At 38.9% G+C, this 23,698-nt stretch overlaps 2 protein-coding genes across 8 annotated transcripts; one reads left to right on the forward strand and one right to left on the reverse strand.

Moving 5' to 3' along the window:
* Positions 1–176: 176 nt before the first annotated feature.
* jade1 (jade family PHD finger 1) lies at positions 177–11,917 on the forward strand. 7 transcript variants are annotated; one of them, XM_079832556.1, is made up of 11 exons: positions 177–315; positions 1,873–1,956; positions 4,011–4,081; positions 4,204–4,361; positions 4,470–4,654; positions 4,759–4,970; positions 6,791–6,958; positions 7,056–7,172; positions 8,166–8,699; positions 9,622–9,739; positions 9,834–11,917. In XM_079832556.1, exons 2-11 carry the CDS (start codon positions 1,905–1,907, stop codon positions 10,736–10,738), a joined length of 2,520 nt encoding a protein of 839 aa, XP_079688682.1. In that variant the 5' UTR covers positions 177–315; positions 1,873–1,904; the 3' UTR covers positions 10,739–11,917. The 7 variants fall into 7 exon arrangements, with proteins under 7 accessions (XP_079688682.1, XP_079688687.1, XP_079688681.1 ...); XM_079832561.1 differs by having other exon boundaries at positions 181–315; positions 4,204–4,356; XM_079832555.1 differs by having other exon boundaries at positions 196–319.
* ncmap (non-compact myelin associated protein) lies at positions 11,867–23,430 on the reverse strand. Its single transcript, XM_079832562.1, has 4 exons — positions 23,129–23,430; positions 17,752–17,858; positions 15,765–15,849; positions 11,867–13,361 (listed from the first exon to the last, which is right to left on the reverse strand). Exons 2-4 carry the CDS (start codon positions 17,843–17,845, stop codon positions 13,085–13,087), a joined length of 456 nt encoding a protein of 151 aa, XP_079688688.1. The 5' UTR covers positions 17,846–17,858; positions 23,129–23,430; the 3' UTR covers positions 11,867–13,084.
* Between the last annotated feature and the right edge of the window lie 268 nt (positions 23,431–23,698).

Below are 23,698 nucleotides of genomic sequence, written 5' to 3' on the forward strand. Positions count from 1 at the left end.
ATTAAATTATGAATAGTACGTTTTATCCTGAGCTTTACAAAAATCCCTGCCATCATCTGCAAACAAAACAGATTTGGTTATTATGAAACAGCTGAAATGGAAGTCATGATAATAATCTTCTGTGTGTGTGTGTGCGTGCGTGCGTGCGTGCGCGCGCACCAGCTCCCCCTGAGGGTGCATGAGGAATACAGCAGTAGACGCGCGCATACGTAACCTGCATGTGTTTGTGTGTGTGTGGTGGAGGAGAGGCGACTACTCAAACTCTGACCAAGCGCCATATAGAAACGTCAGCGCAGGAACAAGAAGACTCTTTTTGTAGGTACACTACATTTTTTTTGCTGTGATGTAGTATGTTTTACAGGCCGGGACGTGCAAATGTTTTCCATAATTTCCGCGAGCTCTTCATGCAGATGGTCCGGTGCAGATGTAGCACGTCATTAAAATGGCGCCAAAGATTAAGTTGAGATGCAGCAGACGATGCCCTAAATAAATGTTTACATGCATTTGGCCTCCTTGTTAATTTATATAAGTTAATGGTGTGGTTCGCGTTGATATTTGGTAGTTACTTGAATCGCGTAGCAGCTGGGCGTGCGCGCGCTCGCGCGTGTGTGTGTGTATGTCCAAGCGTCATATCGTAAGTTAGGCGCGCGCGTCCTGGCCTGACTGTGCGGCTTATGTTATTTAACCTAAAAGTTTTGGTATTGAACCAGCAAATGGTATCAAACGCATGTCCTGTTAGTTTATAACGAATCGTGATTCGGTTTCAGAGGGATGTGTGATGTTTTTTCCGCATGCAATGGTCTGGGTTGGTCCGATTTCATCTGTCGTGATGTTGGGAAAATAACGGTAGAAAATATTCAACTTTCCTTAAGGATTTGCGTTAGACGTGAAATCCGTCAAATGTATGTATTCGTGCAATAGAACTTAATGTTCTGGTCGAACGAATGTAGCGACACGTTTTTTTGTTGTTGATACTATAGGTTGGTGTTTAAAGATACCAACGTGGAGAATATGTTGTGTGTTAAACACTGTACAATTACTGTTATATATATATTTTTATCATTACTATTATATTAAAGTATTATTAGTTTCTTTTTTTTTCGATTTCTAACTGGCATTAAAATGAACAGCTATGTGACGTCAAGGGGCGTGGTCTGTCAGCAGCGTCACATGGAGCGTTTGCACTGCGTGAACTCAACGGCTGTTTATAAGGAGTGATAGACGAGAGAATTATCGGTTTGTTTTTATTTTTTTTGCCATCTGGTCATGCAGTTGAAATGACCGGATAGTTATGAGATTTTGATTTTGGTTAAATTCATATAAACGCAAGTTGGTTCGATCTAAACCATGTTTAATGTTTTTTTTTTATAAATTAGTTTCCTTTGCTTACCTAGCCGCGTGAATATATTAAAACATAACAAATTTTTATTTGTTCAAATGTAATCAAAGTACATTTGTTTATTATGTTTTTAACTGATATCATAGCAGAATAACCTAAAGTTTAGGTGGTGTTGAATTTCATCACGCCCCCGTTTGTCATTGGTCGGTTCAACAGATAGCCCCGCCCTCAGAGCCACGGTATTGGTTGAACCGATGTTATGTCGAGATGCAACCAAACAGCAACGGTTGTATAGCGCCACATTGTTTACACTTTTTGAAGGAATCAGCTACGACTGGATTACTTAGAAGTTGATTCTGTAATAATAAGCATTTTAACAGTCTTTAATATGAATTGGGTTTAGGTCTCATTTCACTCTGAATCTGCTTGTCTCTACTGGCTTCAGTCTGTCAAGTTGTGGCTGGCTGGGGGAAGCACACTCAGCAGGATCAGTTTTCAGGAATGTTCTGCTAATGTGTGATCAACCTCTGCAGATTTCTGCATCACTTAAAGGCCACGGCAGCTGATGATGAAGCGAAGCCGTGTCCCAAGCACCAGTGAGGACTCAGACAATGGAAGTAAGTAGACGCACACTGTATTTTCCAGTACCAACTTGCCTAGAGAAACCTAGGGTGCTTTTCATTTCTTATTTGTGCGTCCTTTCGCTTCCTCGCGTCTCATCCTTAGGATGCAAGTAAAAGCAAATGAGGATGAAAGAAATGAAGGAAATCATATTTGTGTATTAGAATATTCTTGATCACTCGAGTGTCTCCTCAAAGCATCTTCAGCTCCACCCATGGCATCTGCCCTTATGTTTTTGAACAATTGTTAATAATAGTGCCCTTTTGAAATGTGAGATTGCAAGGTAAAACATAAATAATTGTGACAGATGTGAAACAACATCTCTTCGCTGGACAAGAGAACTGGACAGTAGCAAACTGTCACTCACATTAGATTGCAACAATTAGGAAGCGACAATGATCCAATCAATTGCTGATCAAAAACAAGTCCAGCACTACTTTTTATTTCCTTGTTAAGGGGATTAGTTCACTCCAGAATAAAAATTTCCTGATCATTTACTCACCCCCATGTCATCCAAGATGTTCATGTCTTTCTTTCTTCAGTCGTAAAGAAATTAAGGTTTTTGAAGAAAACTTTCCAGGATTTTTCTCCATGTAGTGGACTTCACGGGTTGAAGGTCCAAATTGCAGTGTCAATGCAGCTTCAAAGGGCTCTACACAATCCCAGCCAAGGAATAAGGGTCTTATCTAGGTACATTGGCCATTTTCTAAAAAATAAAAACACTTGTGGACGTGCATCGTATGTAAGACGAGCATTTGTGGGTTTTTTTTTAGAAAATGACCAATCGTTTTGACCCTTATTCCTTGACAGGTTGGCTGGGATTGTGTGTAGCTGCACTTTGGACCTTCAACCTGTTGGTCCCCGTTAGGGCTGCACGATTAATCGAACCGCAATCGCGATTTGGGTTATGTGCGATTTATGAAAGCGCAAAGGCTGCAATTTTAATGAAATAAATATACGTACAGTGTGTTAGTGAAGCGCGGCGCTGTGATCAGGAGGAAATGCTGCTCCGTCTGAAAGCACTGCGAGTTTGAGTCGCTTATTATAACGCGCGTTTGAAAAATCTGTCTAATGCGAAGCGTTCACAAACCTATTGTCCAACAAAATGCAACATTTAATAACCGGTTTTAACTCCCTTCATATAGTCAGTCGAGCTGATGTGGCTTCTTGTCACAGAATGTCAATCAGCACTGCATACTTTATTATTATGAAAATACCCCTAGAAGGCTTGAAGAACTCAAACACAGGATATCTTGTCGCTATATTATTATCTTCGTTTAATCAGTAAAAGCTTTTCTATCTTCGTTTTATTCAGCATACAGTGCAAGCTTCAAGTGAGGGATTTCCTAAAAACGATTACTTCACTGAGGCAAATGTGGAGTTTCTGCTCGATGGCGCCCTCTGGTTTCCCGTATGAATGAAACTTTTGGGTAGAAAATAAGAAAAATAATACTTCCAAATAAATGTATATGACAACCCATTTATTTTTATTTCATGGACAGGAGTTTTAATCTCCACAATGGATGCATTTTTTATATTAAAGAAATAGACTTTAAGAAATTGATAATCACAGATAAAAAGCACAGATTTTTATAATAATATTTTTTTACAATAAATCCTTAGACCTTATTAAAAAATAATAATTGTATTTTAAATTGCAATTTTAACTAGAATAATCGCAGTTAGCTATTTTCCCCAAATCGTGCAGCATCCTGGAATGTTTTCCCTCAAAAGCCTGAAGAAAGAAAGACAAACATCTTGGATGACATTGGGTTGAATAAATTATCAGGAAATTTTAATTCTGGAGTGAACTAATCCTTCAAGAAGCTGCTACAATAGAAGAGAAACAAAGATCTTTTAACATTCAGCCCTATAGCTATAGCCCCAGCACAATCCCTCTCCTTATGTAAAACTAACACTGCCATTTGCGGAAATTAAAATGATCATTATTGCTGCTAATAACATGAATTACCTCTCTCGCAGTATCTTGTCATACATTTTTTTTTGATGTTATTGAGCATAGAGTAGCATGTTTTTCTGTCTGTTTCAGGTATCTCCACGTCCTGGTCTCAGCACTCCAACTCTAAGCACAGGAAACAGAATGGAAAGAGACCCTCAGAGGTACGCGGGACTGTCTCGCACTCAAAATACGACCCTAACAGATAAAGATGATAATGTTGTAGATATTTGTTGCTCTGTCACAAACATGCGTCTTTTCATGCAACCCCTCTATTCCCTCCCAGGTGTTCAGGACAGACCTGATCACCGCTATGAAGCTGCACGATTCTCACCAGCTGAATCCAGAGGATTATTATGAGCTGGCCGATCCCTGGCGACAGGAGTGGGAGAAAGGGGTTCAAGTCCCCGTCAGTCCCGACTCCATACCGCAGTGTTCAGTGCGGTATGAGATTTCTTTGTGTGTGTGTGTGTGTTCTTATTTAGTGGTTGCCATTAAATCTAAATCTATTAATTAAAAATGAAATCTGTGTTTTTCTTTTATTTACTACAGCACTGTAGCTGAGAAAAGCCCTGCTCCTCTATTCATACGGCCGAAGAAGCTGATTCGCTCATCTGAGTCATCAGTGCTGGGGTACGTGGGTATTCAGACGCTAGCTGATGGCATGTGTCGTTATGACTTGAATGAGGAGGATGTAGCTTGGCTGCAGATCACTAATGAGGAGTTCAGTAAGATGGGTGAGCATATCCAGTCTGGAGTTTTACTTTGACCCATTATGCACTCAAATTTCTGGCTCACTGTGGAAACAAATGTCACGTCAGGCTAACTGATTTGCCTGTAGGCATGCAACACCTGGATGAGCTGACAATGGAGCGGGTCATGGAGGAGTTTGAGCGTCGTTGCTATGACAACATGAGCCATGCCATGGAAACAGAGGAGGGGCTTGGCATAGAGTATGATGAGGACGTGGTGTGTGACGTCTGTCAGTCCCCTGACGGCGAGGACGGCAACGAAATGGTGTTCTGTGACAAGTGCAACATCTGTGTGCATCAGGTGTGTGTGTTTGGGCACCTGAGTGTTTGAAAGCATGTGCAAGCACTAAGGCTGCCCCCTAATATTCGACTAAACGGTAGTTGACTAGAAGAGGGTTAGTCGACCAAAATTTTGTTAGTCGCAGAGGAAAAAAAACTCCAAAGGAAGTTCAGTGGCGAAGTCACGTGTCCATAAGGGACATATTGTTAACTTGTGGGTCCCCCTGTAGTCAATAATTTTATCCATTAAAACTCATCTTTGATCACCAAAATGACATATTTAAAAGTTTGTTCCTGTGAAAAAAATTCTTCACGCCTTAATATAGTTTGAATGTAGTTCTACACCCTTGCTTTATTTAGTATTGGACCTGAATATGCAAATGAGCCCCACCTTATTACTCAAGTTACCATATTAAACGCTGCACAAAGGTATTGCTTTTTACAACGTCGGACACATAATGGTAATTAATATGATTAGCCTTTTGCTTGACTATCAAACAGCTAATAATGTGTTGCTAATGTTACACAAACCATGTTCCCGTTCGCCACCTCAGAGTCAGACAGCTGCCTTCTAAAATGTGGAGAAAGGCATATAGTTCATCTTAACGTCGTAACATGCATCACATACACAATTCACTCACTATATTGCTTAATGTATACGATTTTTCATATCAACAGAAAAATATACCACTTGAGACTCCCCTGCTTCAGAGAATAGTTAATGATATGCTAAAACCCACCCGCACGTTGGCGTGATTGGTTACAAGGTAGTTTGTGACGTCAGAAACACCAGCTTTTTCAAACCGTGTTTTTGAGACTGTCTTTGTGCACTGGACTTTAAAGAAGAAAACACTCAGCAATAGTGTTGACTTATGAAGTTGCACGTGGTTTGTCTGAGAGCATACTAAAAAGACCACATGGATATATAAACAAAATTAAAAGCTTCATTTTCACCTAAGGGGGTCTTTAATTACATATTTGGGCAGAAAATCCAAACGTTCACCTATCATCCATAGACCTCAAATATGGCTTATCATTTTGAGACATTTAAGTAGTAGCAACTTTACTTGGCCGCTAACATGAATGTGTGCTGTTATTAGCCGCATATCCAAGTGTTTGTGCGAAGTGTGGAAGCTAAAGTACAACGCGCTTACTGCATGGCATCAAGGCACTGGCGCGATCACTAACATTTTTTCCTGATAACAGCAGAAACTACTTAAAATACTCCGTCATTCATGGTCAGATAAGAGTAATACATCATTTGAAACTGTAAACTTTTATCTGTGTGAAGTCACAATAACAACAAAAAGTTGTGCTTTTATTTTTGTGTAAAATAAAGAAAACGTGATGCACTTTCTGCCATCTCTGGAGCGCGTCACAAAAATGAAATGAAACTCCGCGTATAGGCTATTTGCTTCAGACGCTATATCTATAAAATGCTTGGAACGTCTACTTTCAAATGAACCAGTCGAAAACAAATACTCTCTGTAATCCGTATGAAAGGTGCATTTCTCTCCACTGTACTGCGGAGATGAGTCAGCATTGTTAACTTCATCTTTGCAGCTGACACTGACTCAAACAGTAGTCTCCTTGCTATTATACACATTCATAATCATTGCTTTTGCTGTTGCTTTGCCGCAGGTTTTATGCGTGCGCTTGAGCACAGAATAGATGTATATTAAAGGCTCTTTATGGTTTAATATTCTCCCCAGTATATATTTATGTAATTACATTTATATAAAAGTGTGATTAGACAACTAATGGCTTAAATCTAGTCGACCAGAAAAATCTTAAGTCAGGGACAAGCACATATGAATTACATAACAATGTACCTCTCCACAGGCGTGTTACGGTATACTGAAAGTTCCAGAGGGCAGCTGGCTTTGCCGTACCTGCGCACTGGGCATCTTTCCCAAATGCCATCTCTGTCCTAAAAAAGGCGGAGCAATGAAACCCACCCGCAGTGGCACCAAGTGGGTCCACGTCAGCTGTGCCCTCTGGATACCAGAAGTAAGGATGCATGCACAAATTAAGACTTGTAAAGTGATGTGCAAGAGAGCAGAATGTGAGCTCAGACTGGACTTTGTTGTGTGCTCTTTATCTGCAGGTAAGCATTGGTAACCCTGAGAAGATGGAGCCTATCACTAATGTGTCTCAAATACCCAGCAACAGATGGGCTCTAATATGCTGTCTGTGTAAAGAGAAAACAGGAGCTTGTATTCAGGTACAGAGTGCTGATGTTTATCTCTCTGTGTGCTATTCATGCGGACATTCAGAACCTTTTAAAGGACCTAATGTGCATTTTAAACCTCAATATTTTTTTCACCAGCTCTCAATTTAAGTGAAAAATTTAAATATCAGTTGATAACATTATTCATTTAAAGTTTAGAAATTAACACTTGTATTTAAACACTTCTCGTAATTAAAATTGTACACATGAATTGAATATTACTTTTGAAAAATGTTTGAAATGATGTACATTCACATGAGATGAGGTTATATTGGTATCCTTAAGCTGTTTAATTTGACATGGAGCGAGTCGCCTGATGGGAGCCGGAAATGTTGAGATCAAATGACCAGATAAATATTATTACTCGCTTTATTTCAGTAACACCCCAGTTATTGGACGCATTCATTTTGGAGAATAAATGACTAACGGCTGACTGGCAAAAGCAGTGTTATTTGAGGCTTATTTTTGTACTGTTAATAGTATTTGTTAATATTTTGAATTTTAATTTTCTGTTTCACTTTAGTTTTAGTAATTTTCTTATATGCTTTTTCATTTTTTTTTATTTTATATTTCTATTGAGCTTTAATTATTTAAGTGCTTCAACTTATTTTATTTCATCATTTCTAATTTGTAAAAAAAATTGTATCATCTAATATTTGTATTTTATTACTGCTATATTTCTTCAATTAATGAAAAGCAATTCAACTGTAATGACTAAAATGGTCAATGTCACATTCTGCAGTGGCTTCGGTGACTTAAAACATTGTGTTTTTACAAGATGCTGCATCCACGCCGCTAGATTTCATTTTCAGTTTACTATGACTGCCATGTCGTCCAGCACAACATGAACGAACAATACTGAACGTCACATTCAATTTAGTTTAAATGTAGAATTTTTTTAATTGATCAGAAATCAAAAAACATTTCTTCTGCTTCACGTTTTCCCCATCTTCTGCAGTTTAATCCTCTCTTTTCAAATCCACCTAGTGTTCTGCCAAAAGTTGCCGTGTGGCGTTCCATGTGACCTGCGGTCTGCATTGTGGGTTGAAGATGAACACCATCCTCACGGAGGCGGATGAAGTCAAGTTCAAATCCTTTTGTCCCAAGCACTCAGGCATGGAATGGAATGAGGAAGAGGGGGATGATGACAGGCCAGTGAAGGTCCCGACCAGTGAAAACAGAGGGAGAAATAGGGGCGCGGACATCTCATCCTCGTCACAGCCCAGACTCGCACAAAATCCTGAAGAGACCAGACTCAGTGAGCGTAAGCTCCGAGTCCAGCAGCTTGAGGATGAATTCTATCGCTTTGTCGCCGCTGATGAAGTTGCTGAGCACCTGCAGTTGCCCCTGGAGTCGGTGGACTTCTTGTTCCAATACTGGAAGTTGAAAAGGAAGGTGAACTTTAACCAGCCGCTCATCATGCCGAAGAAAGAGGAAGAAGATAGCCTTGCCCGACGGGAACAGGAAGTGCTTTTGCGGCGACTCCGGCTCTTCACGCATTTACGGCAGGATCTAGAGAGGGTACGTTTTGCAGAGCCACATTACGACCTCCAAAATGAGCTTAGATGAGTGAGGGAAGAGAGCAGCAGCCAATCACAGCTCAGGACAATTAGATTTGCAGATATTTTCATATTTTATCAAGGTTTTAAATGAGTTTTATCACTAAAATTTTAAAGTTTCATTACCCTTTTTTAAATTGACATGGTAAAACATCAGTAGTGGAGAAATTTGAATTATTTGTCTGATAGTAAGATGGCAGAAGGGAATGTGATGTAACTGAACACCAGCCACAGGAATTGCGTTGGTAACCTAAAAACAATTCCAAAACGCTTCAAAAGGTAGATTTTGACAAAGAGTTTAGATCTTGCCATGACACAAATTAGGATATTTTTAAAATTCTCATAATATTTGTCCATCCACTGAAAGTCCAATCTTTCATGCATTAAAGGCACAATATGTAAGATTGTTATATTAAAAGATCCAAAAACCATTAGAACAATGTTATATATTTTGTTGACCTGTGTACTTACATTACCTCGAACGTTTCCAACACTGTTTAAATCCAGAGAAATCAGCCATTTTAACCAGGACACCTTTAACCGTGTCCTTGCGTCGCCTCTCAATGACGTCAAAGTGCAACAGGTGTGAGCGAACACACAGAGTAACGAGGTGGAGTCAAGACTACAACTCCCATGATTACACACTGTCACGGCGTCATCAAGCTACGGCCTTTGTTTTGAATAAGTGGTCTCTAGCGGTGAAACTTGCATATTGTGCCTCTAAAAAAGATCAAAAATACACCATAGAAGTAATCCAAATCAGGGTCGTAACCACCATAGACATTGAGGCCCCCCAATAACTAGAAATGGCCAAATTGACTATCCCTTTAAAAGCTTTGTTCTTTTGTTGTTGTAGATTTCATATGTCTTATATATGTGTACAGGTGCGTAATTTGACGTACATGGTCAGCCGCCGGGAGAGGATTAAACGGACCTTGTGCCGAGTGCAGGAGCAGATCTTTCATCACCACATCAGGTTGCTCGAGCAGGGACGCATTGCTGGTTAGTGTGATGCTTACTGCACTCAACTGAAAGAGTATTGGTTTTTTTTTTCTCCTTTTTAACTGTTGCTTCTTCCTTTTTCTCTCCTGGACAGGTATATCCTCTACTAGACGATTGGAGGAGGCCATGTTTTACTTTCGAACAGCACCACCCGTGCCTGTGTCCCCCCAACCTCTTAAGGGTCACTGCGGGCAGAACAGCGCCCTGGGCTCCACTGAGAAGGGGAGCAACTCTAATAGAGTCTCAAGGCATATCGAAGCAGACAAGCCTGCAAAGCTGTCCAGACTGGACAGCCTGGTCATGGACAAAGTTCCCAGTCCTGGGGTCATTGATTCAGGCTCTGGAGCTTGTAAAATTCAGAAAAACGAGACAGCGGCATCGGCTACAGCGAAACGTTCGGAGGGCAGGCTGAGGGGTGGTGAATCTCATAGAAAAGATGAGGAGAGCGAGTGCCCCCTGGAGGACAGGAGGAGGAGCAAGCTGTGGGAAGAGGTGTCCATCAAAGACAAACTGAGACAGTCGAAGCCTATTGAGGAGCTCGACAACATGGACGAAAGATTGTTGCTGTCTCACAGCAGAACGGCTTCTAGTTCTGTAGTCACTGCTCCGACCACGTATAACGGCTCGCCGAGGAAAACAAACACGAGCCAACATCAGGGAAAATTAGTGCCAAATGGAACAACTAGGCGGCATCTGAAAAATTGGGGCAGTTTCAGAATCCCCAAACGGAGTGAGAGAACATCAGCAGGGAAAGATGGGCAGGACAGTAACGACGCGGTGGACCAAAACTCTTCCTTAAAAACGTTCAATACAAGTCCCGCCTCCTCCCCTCAAATTAGGACCCGGCTGCGGACAGGAAGTGAGAACCGAAGCCACGTGGAAGAGTCTGATCTTGGCCAATCGGAGCAGGGCAAGAGGTGTCACGCCCAAAGACTTCGAAGCCCGATGACTAGACGTTACGGTTCGGACGTGATCCAGCGTGGAGTACTTGCATCATAACGTGTCCAAAAATGTTATTTTTTGTCCTCTTCATTTGCTTTTCAATGAAAGGTGATATTTATTTTTCTAATCTGTAATTTTCTGCTGTTGCTGAAGCTATTTTTTTGTGTGTTCGTTAAAAACCAATGCGGAGAGAGGTTTCAAAGACCAAACAATTGGCTGATGAAGAAGAAAAATATCTTCTTAATAATGAATGAAACTTTAAATCAGGTGAAATTAACTGGCACAATTCATGGATGAGTTATGAGCACTTGAAACTAAGCCAGTGCGGCCCAACTGTCTTAAGCCCCACAGAATTACTGCACTTAACTGAGCACTTAACCGTTTAAAAAACTGACCACAACAGTCTAACCAGTGTCCAAAATTTAGGAAAGACTTTGTAATTTATTTCTCAGTATTTAGCTAACTTAAAGGCCACCATGTTGTGTGTGTGTGTGTGTGTGTGAGAGATACGTGCCATACTTACCCTGTGGCACCTTTTTCTTCTCAGGTAAAATCTGCTTCTATTTGTACTTAATTTATAGTGTTATGTCTTTCTTTTCGAACAAACTGAGTGTGTAACAGGTCAATGCCTTATGTACTCTCTTTGGTCTTGAAGTAATTCCTTTCCAGAAAAATAACAACTACAAAACAACTCTTTCAGTTAACCATATTCTTTAGCAATAGATCCACAATCAGTATGATGAAATCGACAAATATATAATGTATGTCATTTGCAGCTCTGTTCAGGAAGGCTTTTAACAATCATTTACTTCCAGTATCCATTACTTTGAATTTACTTTTGCACTTGATATTATACAGTAACACAAGACACTATCATAGATGTAATGAAGACGCTTGTGTTGAAAGGACTGATCTTCTTGACATGGTTGCCTTGGAGCAGTACTTCAAATATGTGTTCTTGCATCTTTTCTTTATAGCTGTAAACGTCTCTTCTCATGCAAAATGTGAGTTGATCTCCTTGAGAAAAAGTTAATCTTGTGCCTGAGTGTTTTTGTTAAGATGTTGCACTAGAACATTAGCCGGAGAGCTTGGTACAACTGTGTTCACAGAAGAAGAAGAAAAAGTTTCTACATGTTTATATAATCAAGCACTGCTGTATTTTTCTTCTGTTTTTCTTTTATTCTTATGCAATACTTTAGTTTTGTTGCAGATTGTGAATAAATTTTCTTGAGGTTACTTCTGGAAAGTTTTCTGCATTCCTGTACTTCAAATACAGAGCTCCAGACTAAAGAAAAATGCCATCTTAGACATTGTGACTCCTACAATTAAACCATATTTGGAAATCAGATGAGTTTTTTTTTTTTTTTAGTCGACTGTCATTGTAGCCATATAAATGCCAAAGTCAACCTTTTTCACTTACATTCTGGCCGTACTCTTAACTTTGAAGTGAAATATTTTAATATCTTTTAGAATAGTTTTTATTAGAACAAACCTGCACATGTATGCATCTTTAAAAACAAACAGTGGTTCCCAGTTAATTTAATATCAGTTATAATAAATGATTCATTATTCAGTAACGCAATCAGCTGCTAACTCAGTAATGACTCTAAATGATTCACTGAGACAGATTCAAACGGCCGACTCACAAACATGTTTGAATCTCTTCAACTGACTCCTTGAAAAGAATAAGGAAAAGCCAACGCATTTATGACAAATCAAGCATTGCTTTTGTCTAAAGCAGGAACACTGGCATGTCTAAAGATGTAATTCCCACCAACATAAAATATAACACCTGAAGATCAGTGTTTTCCTGTCTCACCAATGGCGTTCTAGTCTTCAGCCCTAAAACGGCACAAGCGCTGTCAAGGTTATGGGTTTCAGGGATTGCATGAACACAAAATAATATACCTTGAATGCAATCTAAACTCCTTTGGATCAGCCAGTGTCTGCAAAGTGCATAAATGTAAAGTTCAATATTCGGCATAGTAAAACAGTATAATGTTTGAACAATCATATATAAGAGCCTTTTCTAAAAGTGCAAATATCCTGGTAATACACAAATCACGTTGACGTAGCTTCCTTAACGATTTCATTTTTAGTGAAAAAACATTTTCAGCTCAAGGCAGAAACCTACATTGTATGAGCCTACATTTCATCACCAAATCCAGTGCTAAAAAAAATAAAACTAATCACATCAAGCGCTAGGACACTTGTGGTGCTCTTCAAGTTCTTCATTATCATATAAAGACTCTTAAAAATCTTTAAAGTCCTTTTAAGATCCAAGACGGCCAGTGAATGTTCAGTTAATGGTGTGTGCTCAGATCGGGCCTCTTCCATTGGTTCTTTGTTCATGTTGGTGTGTTAGTAGCCCATCTTTGCACATGCAAGTCCAGAGAACGTCTGCTATGTGTTATCTATTGATGGCATGTCATGGATTGTCACAATAGTTGAGCCACTGTTGGTGCTGAAATGCTCCCCATTACTCTGCTCCACGTTTCCCAGGTCGACCCGAGGAATGCGGAACCCGTTCTCTGAGGACGCGTTAGACTGCACAAAGCTTCCAGTGACTGAGCTCGCGCCCATGTTGCTCATGGCCAGGTTCGTATTTGTAGTAGCTGAGGACACTTTCTTTCGTGGTTTGCTGGAGCCTCCTGCCAGCATCCTCTTTGCATGAGTCCTCCTGTCAGATCAATGATAGTGAAAATGAGTTGATAAATAGAAACTTGATGTTTTTCAAAAAGAATAAAACTGAGGAGTACAATGTAAGGATGGGTACCATATTGGTTATCATTTTTTAAAAATAATTTAACTCTTTCCCTCCCAATGACAATTTTCCAAGTAGGTATAGCTGCAGACCGGAGATCTCCAAAATAGGGTGTGAACTCCAAAAGTGGGCATCTGCACGCAAAGACTATGGCCATTGGCTCTGGCTTCAGCTAACTGACTCACATTTTAAAATAAAAGTTTGTAAATGAAACATCGTTTCTTGGGGATCTAAAATAAGAAGTTATATCAATAAGAAATTCCTATATAAATAAATATGCTCCGTGCGAGAGGAGCCCAGAGCTTGTGGTTAGTGGTGTTCAGACCAGCATTTGAACGATATAAGCGGGAACGCAAGCTGTCCCAGTGCAGCGAGTTGGAACGTTTTACTCTATCGATGTGTTCGAAGCAACGAGGGTGTCCCGGGCCTCGAGATTCACAGTGTAGGAGGGAGTAGTGACACTGGGTGCGACTAAAACGTTTCCACTGTCTGGTGAGGTCTGGGGAGTTACGGACCGGACGGCCCGGCGATCTCATGGCACATAATCTTATTAACTGCTTATGCCATTCATCGCAAATCCTGCCTTGCAGTTAATTTCACTGTTTAGGGTGTAGAGTTTGTTTAGGGGTTAGCATTTGTTGTAGCATAGCATTGTATGAAATCAGCACCGTGATTGACATGACCAATGAAATCTTTAGAATCTGCTTGGGGGCGGAGTTTGCGCTGAACTGGATTGGGGGGAATCCCAAGCGGCAAGTTTCTCTTGAAGCGGGGGGGGGCAGTTTCTCTTGAAGCCAATACGGAAGTGACATAAACTGCAATTCTTCGACTGGCCACTAGGTACAGGCTCCAGAAGAGAGCAGAATCTCATTGAGCCCCATGTTAAAATGTTTACAGCCTGGTACAAATTGTGGTTTTGGTCTATACGGCTAATTTTGTCCTTCATGACAACTGTGAGGGGGGTGATTTTTTTTTATATCTCATTCGTTTACATTATATAAAGCATTGAAGTTCTGCATAATTAAGGGCGTGGCCACTTTGAGTGACAGGTGGATAGCCGTTTATCTGCTGTCTGTTAGTCATCACGTGACCTCAGCTCCGCCCACGTCCCGCCTTTTTGCCCATTTTCGATGCGCGATGGCAACGGCCAGCTCGACCCTACTTTACGCTTCAAAACGCTCTTCAGAATCCTATGGTTGACGTCACGGACACTACGTCCATATTTTTTTACAGTCTATGGGGGAATCACACAAGCGTGTCATGTGCCTGTCTGTCAATGGGAGGAAGCCACGCCTTATTTTGGATCTCAGGGATAGGCTGCAGCTATACCCTTCTCAAAATTTCTGTCATTTATGAGACGACGCTTCCCTGCCATTGACGGAATTTTCCGGCTTTCTGTGTTTTCACTGTTATACTGTAGGGGGCGCTATTATGCAACTTCTGAAAGAATTCAGAATCTCTGGATCAAAGCATGGGCATGAAAGCAGAAACAAGCCATTAAAGCATTGCTTATGCATGTGATTTTCTCAGCTTTTTGTTTAAAATATAGCTTTTTTTATGAAACGCTCACATTCACGTGTTGATAAAAAAAAAAAAGCTAGAATAAAACGCGTTGTTGTTGTTTAAAAGCAGAGGCTCTGTTTTTTCTTTTGATTTTTAGAAAGTTCAGGTATTCATTCAACAAAATATTCTGGGAGCCATGACATTTTTGTGAAAATGTTTTGTAAAAAAATGTTGGCGAGGGCAACTTTTTTTGTTGAAAATGGTGACGGGGAAACACTGTTAAATGTAACCTTTAGAAATGTGAAAATTAATATCTATTTCTTTTTAATGTTATTAAAAAATAACATATTAATGCTATTATTTTATAATGTGATGCTTAAATTCCCTTTTTGTTCATAATTTTCATATTTTAAAAGTTTCTAAAATTCATATTTTAGTTTTTAGCCTTTTTAATTTATTTAGACAAAATAGTATCGCACTTTGGCCATTTATTTTGTTACTGGCCACAACAGCAAAATATCTAATTCATATCGGTCAGTTTTTTTATATCGATGATCCCTAAAATAAAAAACAATTGAGTTCTCTTGATCATCGAGATCTGAAGTATTTCATAACCTGTTCCTTTTGACCCTGAGAACATTTTAAGAGTGTCTTTGTCCTCAAATAGATTCGAAGAATGTGCCATATCTATTTTCAGGCCTCATTAAAAGGTCTGTCTTAAACTGTCCTGCTATTGTGAGGAGATAGACAATGTGTTCTGTTCACCTCGCGGTATGCAAATCATTCATTATGGTTTACATCAAAATGTTGCCATACCTGTTGTACGTCTTGAGGACTATAAGCAAAAATGTGAGAATGATGATTATACCAATGACGATTACAGCTATCATGGCTCCTGAGCCTGTGAACACAACAAAAAGGGAATCTTTTATTAGGCATATTGTGGACATTAAGGGTTGGGAATATCACATGTTCCCTTCCAATCATTCAACGAAAACCTCAAAACGAATAAGGCCAACACTGCAATAAAACAATTGTAAGCAAAATTCTGTAGATCAAAAAATATCACAATAAAACACATCAATAAAGACTTTTAGAGAAGTGCATTCATTTGATCACAAAACAAGGAAAATGATAGTAGAAAACAATACAAAATTGAATGTGAATCTTTTAAAACATGTTGTCGAACCAGTTCCAGGACAATGTTTATGCTTCTAGATTTTCTCACTCGCTTATACTGTGTGAACAGCGTGTGCGACACCTGAAGGCTGTCTACACTACGTGTCAAAGGGAACGTTCCAAGTCTATTTGTCCTTCAGGTCAGAAGTAGCACAAGCGCGTGGAGTGCGTCAGAAGTAGAATAGAGCATCCGGTGTGGACAGAATCACTCACTATAATGGGTTCTATTGGCTTTTAACATGGCGCATCATAGCCCCGATTACACCTGGTATTAAAGGGTAAGTTCACCCAAAAATGAAAATTCTGTCATGAATTACTTACCCTCATGTCGTTCGACACCCGTAAGACCTCCGTTCATCTTCGGAACACAAATTAAGATATTTTAGTTGAAACCTGATGGCTCTGAAAGGCCTCAATTGGCACAATGGACGGTTCACTCTCAAGACCCTTAAAAGGTACTAAAGACGTTGTTACAAAGTCCATCTCACTACAGTGGCTATAACTTTATGGAGTGACGAGAATAGTTTTTGTGCGCAAAAAAACCCTAAATAGCGACTTATATAGTGATGACGATTTCAAAACACGGCATCATGAAGCTTCGAAGCGTTATGAATCAGTGAGTCGAATCATGATTCGGATCGCGTGTCAAACCGCCAAACTGCTGAAATCGCGTGACTTTGGCGATCCAAACTGCTGAATCGACTCACTGATTCATAACGCTTCGAAGCTTCATGATGCCTTGTTTTAAAATCGTCATCACTATACAAGTCGTTATTTAGGGTTTTTTTGCGCACAAAAACTATTCTCGTCACTCCATAAAGTTATTGTAGAACCACTGTAGTGAGATGGACTTTGTAACGACGTCTTTAGTACCTTTTAAGGGTCTTGAGAGTGTAAAGTGCCATTGTGCCAATGGAGGCCTTTCAGAGCCATCAGATTTCAACTAAAATATCTTCATTTGTGTTCCGAAGATGAACGGAGGTCTTACGGGTGTCGAACGACATGAGGGTAAGTAATTAATGACAGAATTTTCATTTTTGGGTGAACTAACCCTTTAAGATGTGTTTTGGTTGACCGGATCACAAGAGGACAACCCTAAATACAGGTGTAAACGGGGTCTAAAACGTTTTAAGCTTGTCCACATTTAACCACTACCAGAGGTAGTCGAAAACACAGTGGACCGCATTGCTTTCGTAGTGTGAACGCTCATGTGCTTGTGGTCGAATGCGTTCAAACAGCCACAAAAGACAGACTCCTCTCCTCCGCCTACTGACCTAATAGGTGGGATTTAAACTTTGTCGACTTAAGACCCAAATTTGGTTTGAAGACGAAAAACGTTCCAAGCACATCGCCATTCCTGATTTCTAACACACACTCACTGTGTTCGGCTGAAAGCTGCGGCTCTCCGCATGTTTTCCGTCGTTTTTGTGCGTGTTCATGTGTAAATTGCGTGAGCTTATTTCGTCCGTTCGATCAAAAGATCTGAAAAAACCCATACATTTACCTGCGCATAGACCCTCCCCTCGAAGAAATCAGGACAGAAGTTGTTAAAAGTGGACAAAAGAGACACCAGGTGTAAACTGATGTGTCCCCCTCGTGATCCGATCGAACAAAATGCACTTACTCTGTGTGAGGATTTGTTCTCTAGACTTGGTGACGGCTGTGGTGTTCTGTGTTGTTGCGGATTGGGTCACGGATGCTGTGGCCGCCCTTTGCATCGTTAGATTTGTCCTGAAAAAAAGAAAGAAAAAAAGTTTAAACATACAATACCCCTTTGGTTTATAGATTTTATAGATTCAGCAAGGAACGATTTAAAGTTATCATTTAACAACAACAATTTATGATGTTTTCTTCCTGCACTGTGGCTTTGGCTCTACAGTTTTTGAAAAAGCAGTTTGCCTTGTATAAAACAAAGAGTTAATTAGTCTAAATTGCTGTTTTGGGGACTTTAACCACACTGAATACATGATTCATTGAACTACTAATTAGTTTAGAAACCCTATTTGTGCATTATAGTCTCAAAACAGTTTTTTTATTTGATGGCTTTTTAGATGTTCTGCTAATTCTACATGGGCTATCTAAGCCCAGCTCATGTCAGGTTCCTGTTTATGTACTTTAGGCACTTGACAGAGTGATTATGTGTTTAAATGGTCAATCTGTTGAAGAAAGCCTGAGAGGTGTATATCATTCTCCCATATATCCGTCAGCAATAAACATCTCACGCCCACCTACTTCCCTTTTTTGAATCGCTTGACGCAGCACAGTCTATCCAGCTCCATTAGTCTGTCCAGCAGGGTCATGGTCCATATCAGAAGACATTTGTTTTTACTCGGTGAACTTTCAGTTACGGTGCATCGCTGACGTACAGAACTGCAGTGGCTCACCGCAACCTCAAAATTATACAGCTGCTGTTGGATTTAGATTTAATTAACTAGGAGTATCCTCGACAATACAATCAGAGCTACTTCTAAAGAAAATGGCATTGGCTATAAACAGCTGAATAACCCAGCACACACATAAATCCATCTATTTACCCCAAAGCACCCAACTAAGTGCATTCATACAGTGTCTCACTTCTGCGTGGTCACACACTTTCAAGCACAGGTGAAGTCTATCCTTCACCTGCTGATTATATTCAAACAGACCGGCAACTACAAAACATGCAAACCCTTCAGTTTCATAACAGCTATTACACATTCTGACCGGGTGGGCTTCACAGCAGAATCTTCAAGCTCTAAATGAGCAAATCAGCGAAAAATATGTTTACCAATAGTGACTCTGGACCAAACAACCAGTCATAAGGGTCAATTTTTTTTTTAAAATACATCATCTGAAAGCTGAATAAATACATTTTCCATTGATGTATGGTTTGTTAGGATTGGAGATACAACTATTTGAATCTGAGGGTGCAAAAAAATCTAAATATTCAGGAAATCGCCTTTAAAGTTGTCCAAATGAAGCCCTTAGCAATGCATATTACTACTAATAATATATTTTTGATTTATTTACAGTAGGAAATTAACAAAATATCTTCATGGAACATGATCTTTACTTAATATCGTAATGTGTTCATCATTTTGACCAATTTAATGTATTGTTGGCTATTGCCACAAATATACCTGTGCGACTTATGACTGGTTTTGTGGTCCAGGGTCGCAATTGTCTTATTTTGGACCACTTTTAACTGTGATGGACTTCGGAGTGAATTGTTCATTTGGCTGGTCTGATTAAGATTTTTAGTAAGATATGGTATTAGACATTTTTGATCGGTATCAGATGATATTGGATATATTGAATTTAATGGTTCATGCTCATTTCCTCTACTTTTACATTTAGATTAACACGGTGTAAATGTAATTCTTTGGAAATGTCAAAATGAATATGGTCCATTATAATGTTGTGATGCTTGAATTCACTTGTAACATTTAGACAAAATGCAACAAAAAAAAATTATAGTTTTAATATTATATGGACATAATAATCAATAAATAACTTTTAATATCTGTAATTCTTAGGCAATGCCTCATATGCAGATGGTGCATACTCACAATAATATGATGTTATTTATCAACAGATGTCCATCTATTACTTATCACCTCAAGGAAGTAAAAGTAAACAGAATAATCTAGATATGAGAATATCATTTTTTAGAGGCACCTAATAACCTGCATTTATTTGCACAGTTGCTTTCAGTGCCTCACTTCGTAAAACAGCCTCTGTCTGTTCCAGGCAGGCCATAATGTCCGAGGCTGGCTCTTATGAGTATTTCTGACAGAAGCAATCAGCGCTGATGGAAAGAAAAATACAGCGTCTATACCACCAAAGAACAGCAAATAGTTGTAAATTCTGTTGCCTGAGCTACAAGGTGAATCACAGGACATCAGTATGGAGCTCGGTTTCACACCACCATAAAACAGACCATAATACACTCTGAGGATTGAAGTGTCAGCCTGTGCCACTTGATTTAATTTATAGCCACTTTAAACCCTCACAAATGAACAGAGCAGCTGGAAACCTTGAATCCCGCCAGAGACACATTTCTGCTAAATTCAACTCAACCATTTAAATCTTGGCTGACAAAAAACCAGAACACTTTGCTTCTGGATCAACATCCGATAATTCAAATAAAAATGTAACAAGCTTATTCTCAAATCAGAATTTTTTTTTAAATAAAGGATGCAATAAGATAAAGTATTGTTTTAAAATATAGAAATTTAAATAAAAGAGCTAAAATAAAATTGTGTGTTTGGCTTTACTTAATCTCATTGTCCACAGCAGTGTTGCGCAAGTTATGAATTACTAGCTACTAATCTTCAACAGTGTGATTAGATTACTGTACTAATTGCTCTCTCTAAAATGTATTACTTATTACTAATTACTTTCTAAATACCATACATTGCAAAAAATGCTCTTCTTATTTAGTATTTTTTTCTTGTTTCAAGTCCAAATACCTAAAAATTCTTAAATCAAGATGCATTTACTAGATAAGTAAATAAAATATATTTTTTCCTGTTTTCTGGAAAATCAAAATTAAGTGAGTTTTTGCTTAAAACAAGCAAAATTATCTGCCAATGGGGTGAGAAAAATAATCTTATTTCTGTTTGGGACAGAAACAAGAAACAAGATTTCAATCAGAAAAAACAAGATTATTTTTCTCACCCCATTGGCAGATAATTTTGCTTGTTTTAAGCAAAAACTCACTTAATTTTGAAAATATCTTATGTCATTTTACTTATCTAGTAAATGCATCTTGATTTAAGAATTTTTTGATATTTAGACTAGAAACAAGACAAAATTACTATGTAAGAAGAGAAATTTTTTTTTGCAACGTATCAACGACCAGTTGAACAATACAAGGACTTTAAAACTGCACTTTTGATGAACAATTGCATAAATTATTCTTCACCCTTAAAAATAAAGGTGCCAGGAAGAACCAAAAAGGGTTTTTCACCGCGATGCCATAGAAGAACCATTTTTGGTTCCCTGATTGGATATTAAAGGTTCTTCATGGAACCATATACCCTGACAAAGAACCATTTAAGAACCTTTATTTTTAAGGGTGTTGAAGTGGGTAAAGGAAGAATGTTACATTAAAAACATGCCTTTTAACATTATTTTTTATGTTAAAAACATTATTGTTTTATATTGGTGTATACAGTGTTTAATGCAATTACACTAATTAAATGACAGAAAAATAAAGAGTAATACATTACTTTTTCGAGGGAATAGTGAAGTTAAAATACAGTAATTAATTAGTCCTTATACTGATCCAAAGAAATAAAAATCACCATATTAATAATACACATTGTATTAATCATATGTATCAATACTACTGTTAGGAGTGTGTAAATCGAATAACCTTTACATCTCAGAAAACTGGAACTCTAGAAAGCACTCAGTGTGATCTTTCACCCTTTCTCAATCTCTCTATCTTCCCTCGAAGTGCTTTTTAATCACTTTTTCCAAGCAAAAGGTGTGGTCATAACTCATTCCAAAAGTGGCATTTAGTATCTGCTTCATCTATTTCTAACAACTGGCCTATAATTGTATATTTATTTATTCATTCGTTTTAAAGAAGCTATTATATTTGTGTCTGACTGAAACTTAACCACTTGTCCTTGTAAAGTAATCCACCATTAACTAAACGAGTTAAACCGTAGGTCAAATTCATAATCATGTGTGTGTCACTGTCAGTCGATTTGGTGTAACAATCAATTATACACACAACAGAGTATAAATGTGATCAATTTGAGTTAAGATCACAAGTCAATATTTAACCAGTAAAAAAAAAAAAAAATTAGATCACAGGTGCGCTCACGTATGTCTAGCCTCCAGTGCACGTCACAGACTTTCTATACACACAAGATCAGACCTCTGACTTACACAATGGCCCATTCATCACTTCTGTTACAGGTATGTGTCCGTCTGAAGCCGGATTCTTAAACGTGTCCCCAACTCCTTCCCACTCACTAAAAAACAACTATTTCAAAATTTCAGTCTAAATGAACCCAGCCTGACTGTTTACAGGAAACCCCTGTATTGTTCCAGAACACAGTAAGCAATGCCTGGCCTGCCAGCGCTTTGTGTGCAATGCCAGTCTAAGGTTACAATCAAAAAAGAAAGTTAAAAAAGTGATTGTGTGTTTATCAGATTCTCAGAGGATGTACAGAACAGCACATCCTCTTGGGTCTCTCAATAAAAGAAAAAAACAAGTACAACCCTGCGATAGTTCCTATAGGAACATAATTCATTCAATATCATCATATGATCAAACAATAGCCATAAACACAAAGAGAGAGGAAGAAAACTAACATCAGGCATTTAAATATGCCTGATATTTGATATGCCATATTACACATCATAACATTGTATACTGTTTTTAGTTTCTCATAGTAATGGGACTATAACTTCAGGTTCTTCATGTGGTAACTTGTAATTATTTGTGAAATGATGTAATACTACACAGAAACTGCTATTCAATTTCACAAAGAATGGGCTGAATGTGAAATTTTGAAAGACTGAAATAGTATTTTCTTGTAAAACATACTCCTATAATCTTTGTTTTATTTACAACTTCAAAAAAAAAAAACTAAATTCACCTGAATATATTACATAACACCAACAAAAATCACTTATAAGGATCAGATCGAATTTCAGATAGAGATTTGGCATTTAGGAAAGAACAGCAAAAGTTTACGTTTTAGTGTTATCTGCCATGAAACATGATCCGACCTACTGAGGCGAGTTTGTTTACTTTAGTTAACTGGTTTGCTACTATTTTAGCTGTACAACAGAGAGACAAAGTGAGCTGAATAATAGCCAATTCTTCAACTCGCTTTGAATATACACAATCTGTCCATCTCAATAACTTTCCAACACACACACACCTGAGGTATGCAGCCAGAGACTCTGTGAGGTCCCAAGATGACAGGAGAAAAATCACACACAAAACTGAACGTACAGAGTGATAATAGGACAAATCCAGTTGCAGTTTGGCTTACCTGTGCGATCGGTTCCCTGTCGTGGAGCTTCTCTCTCCACAGAATCAATCCCTCCACTCCCCCTCCTTCAATCGACTGAAGTGAGCATAGTCCACAGGCTCCTTCCCTCGCACACACCGCCGCTAACAGAGCTGGGACAGTAAAACAAAATGGAAACCCTCCCTGAAATTAGTCTGAACAGGTGAAATGAGTGAACGCTCACTTCAGGTGTGATTGAAAAGTGAAGAAGTTGAAAGCATTGGATAGTTTCAGCCCTTGGCAGAGAGGGAGACACGACATGCCATATCAGAGCTCTCTGGACTGAAAGCGGTAGCTGGTTTTTCAGGTCTGGCCTGGCCCCCAAGGCGTGCCACATTCACAACACATGCTCCGTTTTCAGTCATTACTCACCTTTAATTAAACACACTACACACACACACTCAGGATTTCTCCTTGACTTTCTCTGTGACTGAGAAAATCATTACAGGATTGTATTAGCACTCCTGCTGTACCCATGCAAATCAAGGGCCACAGAGAGAGCTGATGTGGTTTACAGATGATATCTTATCAGCCCCATTTAAATATTCAATC

The sequence above is a fragment of the Gobio gobio genome (genome assembly GCF_949357685.1).
Source record: "Gobio gobio genome assembly, chromosome: 13".
In the NCBI taxonomy this organism is placed as follows: Eukaryota; Metazoa; Chordata; class Actinopteri; order Cypriniformes; family Gobionidae; genus Gobio; species Gobio gobio.

Excerpts from the sequence above, each read along its gene's own strand:
- jade1 (XM_079832556.1), top strand. The coding sequence starts at position 1,905 with ATGATGAAGCGAAGCCGTGTCCCAAGCACCAGTGAGGACTCAGACAAT. Across the intron at positions 4,362-4,469 it reads ATACCGCAGTGTTCAGTGCG|CACTGTAGCTGAGAAAAGCC; the intron begins GTATGAGATTTC and ends TATTTACTACAG. Across the intron at positions 6,959-7,055 it reads GTGCCCTCTGGATACCAGAA|GTAAGCATTGGTAACCCTGA; the intron begins GTAAGGATGCAT and ends CTTTATCTGCAG.
- ncmap (XM_079832562.1), bottom strand. The coding sequence starts at position 17,845 with ATGCAAAGGGCGGCCACAGCATCCGTGACCCAATCCGCAACAACACAG. Across the intron at positions 15,850-17,751 it reads AGAACAAATCCTCACACAGA|GCTCAGGAGCCATGATAGCT; the intron begins GTAAGTGCATTT and ends TTGTGTTCACAG. Across the intron at positions 13,362-15,764 it reads GTCCTCAAGACGTACAACAG|GAGGACTCATGCAAAGAGGA; the intron begins GTATGGCAACAT and ends TTGATCTGACAG.